This window comes from Chiloscyllium plagiosum, chromosome 1 (assembly GCF_004010195.1).
Source record: "Chiloscyllium plagiosum isolate BGI_BamShark_2017 chromosome 1, ASM401019v2, whole genome shotgun sequence".
Lineage (NCBI taxonomy): Eukaryota > Metazoa > Chordata > Chondrichthyes > Orectolobiformes > Hemiscylliidae > Chiloscyllium > Chiloscyllium plagiosum.
The window spans coordinates 68,123,999-68,130,419 of NC_057710.1; the positions used below are offsets into that span (position 1 = coordinate 68,123,999).

At 42.9% G+C, this 6,421-nt stretch overlaps 1 protein-coding gene across 1 annotated transcript; it reads right to left on the reverse strand.

Moving 5' to 3' along the window:
• Window positions 1-1,268: 1,268 nt before the first annotated feature.
• On the reverse strand, window positions 1,269-6,039 carry esm1 (endothelial cell-specific molecule 1). The gene is made up of 3 exons (XM_043701527.1): window positions 4,872-6,039; window positions 3,182-3,337; window positions 1,269-2,933 (listed from the first exon to the last, which is right to left on the reverse strand). The coding sequence occupies exons 1-3, from the start codon at window positions 5,176-5,178 to the stop codon at window positions 2,830-2,832; spliced, it is 567 nt and encodes a 188-aa protein (XP_043557462.1). The 5' UTR covers window positions 5,179-6,039; the 3' UTR covers window positions 1,269-2,829.
• Between the last annotated feature and the right edge of the window lie 382 nt (window positions 6,040-6,421).

Here is a 6,421-nt window from a genome sequence, read left to right on the forward strand (position 1 = left end):
GGAGGTGGCTCAGGTTGTGGGGCACAGGCTCCCGCAGGAAGTACGGGCCCTTGGGGCCAATGTGAAATTCCGTCCGGGCTGGGGTGAGCGCGGACGGGATCCCACCGCACACCTGAGCGTCCTCCAACTGGTGCACTACGTCGGGTCCGAGCACCGCCGTTTTAAGGCGTCGGATGGCGGTGGCCACGTACCGGACGTCTACCGCTGCCCTGCTGGCTATGTCCTGCGGCAGCGTCCAGCCCAGGCCCCCGGCACCCAGCACGTCCCCAACCCTGGTCGCCCTCGCCACCACGGCCCTCTCCTCCGACAGCCACTCGAACCCGCGAGAAAGGTGGGATTATATGTGTTTATGAGCCAGCTGTGATTTGCTTTGCTGTTTGAAAGGTGTAGGTTATTTGTCCCCTCAACTCCCCTCTGCAAATCAATCATGGCTAGATTCTAAGTGATTTTTTTTGTCTCTTATGTAGCATGATTATTTTTATAATGCCCTCTTTTTAGAAACATTGGTACCAAAACTGAGGACTCCCAATTAAAAACATTATATAAAGTGGAATGTTTATTGCTAAATGTGGAAAATCAGCTCAATAGTTGAATTGGATGGGAGTTCGTTTTGAGTAGTTTGGCTTACACTTCTGACGTAAAATTTTAAGTAGTTGTGATTTCTTTATTCAGAGATTATTTTGATTTCTAACCAAATCCCTTCTCACTCATTTATTAAAATCTTCATGTTTCGATAGAGATGATGACAGTCTTCAGACTGATGGAGCTGGTGCAAACCATTGTCTTGTGCTGCTGTGGCTCTGGGATGGCAGTCTGTTGCAGACAAAGACATTGCACTGACAGGGTTGTCAGTATCATAATCTGCCATTTCTTGCTGTTGTCCTTACAGCAGAGTTGTGTATACAAGTGGTCATGATACAAATCACCAGAATACACAGAAGTCTTTGGGTATGGAATTTTCTATTAATTAAACAGTTAATACTGACTATTACTGTCTATGGTAAAAATCAGTAACTGATTTGTTTGGTTTATAAATAAAATTAACATCTGTGTTTATTTAATTACTTACATTAGTAAAGTGTAGTTGTAGAAATTATGTCTTACTCATCTGTAACTTGAAACCATGGAGATTAATTTGATAATTGGTATTAAGGATAACAAAGTACAGCCAAGCTGATTCAAACCAAAGGAAACTGTCACCCTCAAACAAGAAGACGCCAACAGCGATGTTGAAATATAAAACAAAATGCTTCATAAATACAGTCAGAGTTTTATTTCTATAATCCATGCCCCTTCAGGATGAATTTGAATTTATTCACATCTTTTTCTACATAAAATACATGCAACGCCACAATATATTCAGCTCTTTTATATGATAGCTACATTTTTCTGAAAACAATTTAGTAAATAAAAAGTTGAATGAGGAGCATTTAAATAAAATCAGATGAGATGGAAAGGCACCACTTTTCATTGGGCATTTAACATTGAAAAGATGGTTAACATTTTAGTGGAATCTCTTCAGGATATATTCCCATCTGAAAAAAAATCAACCAATCTTTGACTTTCAAGTATTCAAAGACATATTGTGCATTTTCATTTTTACCTGTTCATTTAGTAAAGATAACAGTGCCTTCTCTGCACACCTATGCTAGTTTTGACAATATATACATAGTGAAGCACAAAAATAAATTCAAATGTTTGTTCTCTATTAAGGAACATGGAGTTTCAACAACAATGAATAGTATCTAATATTTTACTATATATACACATTTTATTTTTGAAAGACATATCTGGTTTTACAATATTTTAACAGTAAGAATGAATGTTATTTGCTAATTAATGAATGGTCTGGAGGCTGGTACAATATATGGCCGAATAAAACAGCTAATTACAGATTATGAAATGCAGAAGATGGCAATGCATTATAAAGGAACAAAGTTGACTATTGTCAGCAATTTTACATACAATCTTGTGGCTACATTTTCTGAGGCAAAGCTGTTCTCTATTAACTATCTTTGCCAATTTGCATGCACATTGATTTCTTTTTAAATGGAGAAGCTAAGGCTAAGTTTGTAGATTGGGACACTACCTAAACAAATTTAAAAATTGAAATAAGAAACAATTAGTAATAACAAACTTGTAGTTTAGAAAATTGGGATTCCAAATGGGAAAAGAGCTGAGGGGAATGAGGATAGACCTGAAAATGGATGAGGCAAAGGATAAGGAGGCTTCAATGGGAATGCTTGGAAAGAGATAAGACATGCATACTATTAAAAACAAACTTAGATTAAACAAGCACAGTAGGTTTTAAGTGGAATTGAGGACAGTGTTGTGGGTGAGATGCTAAACTATAATGACATAATAGGAGAGAAAAATAGCTTTGGGAGTGGTAACTGAGACTCCCTGTTCAATGTCTAGCTTTCCCCAAACCATGCTCAGAAATGGAGTCAAGGTGCTGGAAGTGCTTTCCTGAATGTCAGTTCGTATTTAAGTCAGGCCTGGCTTCCACTGAATTTTAATATGTGTAAGATGAAAGGAGCGTGTTGGCATAAACACAGAAATCAAAGTTCTTAAAAGCTACATCTGCTATGGCGGGCAGATCCATGCTCTGAAACCTTATCCTTTGGGACCGTGGATGACACACAATGTTTTAAGGCACTTTCTACAAAATATAATAAAGTTAAGAATGTCAATTATTAACAAAATAGTGCTTCTGTACAAACAACATTTCATAGTCCACATAGGCGCGTGTTTCAATACAACATCCAAGAATTGCATTATACAATGAGTTCCAACAGAACTCATTTCAGATCGAAATCTGGGCAAACATTAGCGGGGGGTTTGTCCTTCCTCTCCGATAGAGCTATTTGTTTCATCCTGAAGAAGATTCTGCTTCAGGTCCTCACTGCTGTGTCCCGATCCTTGCTCGATTTCTGTTTTAAAAAGCGAGTGAGGTTCACTGTCAATGAATTCGCATGCTACATATGCACCTTTACAGCATTCAATGTTTCATTTCTCGAGTTGCGTATTATTTCTGTCTGTGTGTACACGATTTGGGGAGATTTCTTTTCCCCCCGGACAATATTTCAATTTCTCCCACCCTCGCGCAATGTTTCAGATTCAAATCGATACTGGGCGAATTCCGAGGGAGTCGATGCAGTTTTGTGCTGCGGTGGATTACCTGGTAGAGACGCAGATTCCCTCCGGTTTCCAGGTTTTGTTTCAGGGATTTGAAAGAACGGGAACTTCATGCACTGGCCAGTCTCCCTGTTACAGATCCCAAACGGACACTGACACTGCTTCCTGCACTCCAGGCCATAGGTTCCAAAGGGGCAGTCTGAAAGAGCAACACCCGATTACAGAGGCGCGGTCAGCCGGCTTAAAGTAACTTCAATGACAGCCTTATACAACATAATGGTAGTGTCCCCACCTCTGAGCTAGAAGACCTGAGTTTAGCTCCCCCCCCCCGCTCATATATCTGCCACATAATGAGTGTGCAACATGAGATCGCGCCGCAACTGCATTCATTTTACAATCAGGAGCTTATACAGGCTTTCTGCGTTTCCCTTGTTCACCCACAGTCCCAGGTTGTACAGATACCTGAACGTGCCCATGCTCGGAGTTAGCAAGCTGCATGACAGCGCTTATTAAGATGAACCGCTAGTTTACAATCTGCCTTAGGACTGAAATTCTAATTGTGAGGTGTCAGTCAGTTCCAAATAAAGAATGCAGTTGCTAGACTAAGCCGGAACCTCTTACATCGATCAGCTACACCTCTAACAGACAGAAGTGTCAGGGGACCGGGACACTGAGATCTGTCCTAGACCAGACGAAAGGAGGGATTTGCAGAAGGGCAGACTGACAGACCTCTGAACGCGGTGTAAACAGTGAGAGCATTTTCAGACTTTGATGTTCCATGGCTGATATTGGCGGTGGGTTGAAAACAAATGCTGGAGACCATGGCGGGTCAGATGGGGAGACAGAGCCAGCTACCGTTTGCAGTCTGGATGCCTCTCCTCATCCAAGCTGGGCACTGGCAGTAAGCTAACCAGGAACCAGCCACTGCGCTGCTGTTTACATGGTCCCACAGGCGCCGGGACTCCTGATCTAGCTGCTGGATGCATGTTCAAAGGTGGATTCAGTTATTGCCAAAAGACTCCAGTGGGCAACAGAGCCCCCAATATTAATTGTAAATAACAGCACAAGCTGAGAATGGTCTGGCGCTACGTGAATTGCACGCATCATGACCACTCCAATATCTACAATATGGGAATACAAATCCGGAAAACTAAATTCGGAGACATCCAGGGATCGACTCCTCTTTTCCCCTAAGAAGGACACACTTTTCAGGTCAGGACGCTATCCACTCATTTTATATTGAAGACACTCAGTGCAGTGCGATAGGGACCTGCCTCAGTGTATGTACAAAGGTGTGCTCTGGGCTGACCGGAAAGGATGCATTTTCTTAAAAAAAATTGCAGTGTTGGGAAATCAGAAACAAAACCAGAAACGGCTGAAAAAAAACTCAGCGGGTGTGGCAGCATCTGTGGAAAGAAAGCAGAGTTAACCTTTCGGGTCCAGTGACCCTTCTTCAGAGACCCCTTTTCTGTTTGCATCCCTGACCAAATGCTTAGGCCATTGACTTGCATAAAGACCATCCACATAACAGCGAGTGAAAGGCTGGCTAGCTTCAATTCACAGCCTAACAGAGCTTTCAAATCCTTTTCCAAATACTGCAACCTTTTAACCCCTACATTCTGATAAAAGACCATCAGTGCTTAAACTGAAACACACACAAGGTGCTGAACCATCCCGGAGAAGGTGGGATTAATACATTTCACTTCCCCCCACCCCCTACAGTGTGCATTTACCTCTGCAAATACCATATTCATCTCCGAAGTCGTCTTCTTCGCTGTTAAAATGGCACCGTAAGCCCGGTCCGCATTTAACCCCATCCATTCCGGCCACAGTGCGGTAACACACCTCTCCCCTGGCGGCTGCACACACCTTGCAGCAGCCGCAGTCATCCAGTACGGTCCTTTTACAGCCCGCCGTCCCGGGACACGCGGCGGTCCGTTCACACGGGTACGAACAGTCAACGGCATACTTCAGAGTGAAGCCTTGCACCGTGAGCCCAGTGAAAAGGAGCAATAAGCAAGCAACGCTAGCCCTAGCCATCTCTCCAGAGTTGTAGTTGCACTGGCCGTCTGCACTGAGCCGCAGCACGCTGCCTTTTATCAGGCGTGTGCCCACATGTTTTTCACCGGCTCCGTTTCCTAAATCCGGTGTTGTTGTCTTCTGGGCAGCTTGTGTTGTAGGTTTCCAAATCCGGGCTGGAAGTCGATGGAATTAAACATGTTAAACAGGGTTGCCATCCAGGAATTGAAACGATGCGTTGACGTAAGATGTTATGTTTAGATGTTTTGTAAGGATTTTCAGCTTCGAGCTGTCACGTACTCGTCAAATGTTCAAGGACGCGAAGAACAACAAACAAACAGTGAATTCCTCCGAGTCTCTGGGGTTGTGTGCGGCCACTCGAGCGGGCACAGCAGCTTCTGGCATCATTTCAGTTTCTCACGTCCCAGCAATGTTCAGACACGTGCATCCCCCCCGAGCTCATTTCCTAACGAATGAAAATGTATGCTTGCAATGATTAACTTTTGGTCCTCTAAACCAACACTTTAAAAGGGTTGTCACTTTATAAAATCTGTTTCCAAACAGAAACGCTGCGAACGCTGATCTTTCAGCAACAAAAGCGTGCAGATTGACAGGAATGGTCAGAGCAAGAGGAGTGCATTCCTTCCAGGTTCCTCCAGCTCTGTATTTCAGCATCTCTGATGAGAACTGCTTCACCCGTGGTGGACATGCATTCAGCTGCCTAGGCTCTATTGTCTGGAATTCCCTCTTTGCATTTCAACCGATGACATTTTCTAATGTGCCTCTTTTACCTATTTGTCCAAACTTCATAGCTACTTGTTGCCTATCTCTATATTTCAACTGATGTCACATTATGTTTTGCCACCCTTCTGTGAAATGCCTTGGGATATTTCAAAATATTACGAGAACATATAAGTACAAGTCTTGTTGTTGTATGCTGATTTATTTCCACTGTTTATATGGACCCAACTGCAATTGAGTGTCACATCTATTGGTCCATCAAATAGCCATTATACTGCAAGCAAAGCACAATTTCAGTCCTGTGCATACTTTAAGCGTACATTCACATAACTCTTAAAATTGCTGCAAATAACTTCCATTTAACCACAGATGTTATATTGTGTTCTGTTGAAGATCCTGGCCCCTGATATGGCAATCCCAGTGTAAACTTGTTGGATTTGCTGAAGCTGCTGTTCAAGGAAATCCCTCTTCTAATCCCAATTTGGTCTTTTTTTTGCAACTTTTTGACACACTTTAGGCCTTT

What these genes read in the sequence shown, in the direction of transcription:
- esm1 (XM_043701527.1), bottom strand. Translation starts at nt 5,178, where the DNA reads ATGGCTAGGGCTAGCGTTGCTTGCTTATTGCTCCTTTTCACTGGGCTC. An exon ending in TGAATATGGTATTTGCAGAG is followed by an intron (nt 3,338 to 4,871) that starts GTAAATGCACAC and finishes TTGCTCTTTCAG; the next exon opens with ACTGCCCCTTTGGAACCTAT. An exon ending in GGAATCTGCGTCTCTACCAG is followed by an intron (nt 2,934 to 3,181) that starts GTAATCCACCGC and finishes TTTTTAAAACAG; the next exon opens with AAATCGAGCAAGGATCGGGA.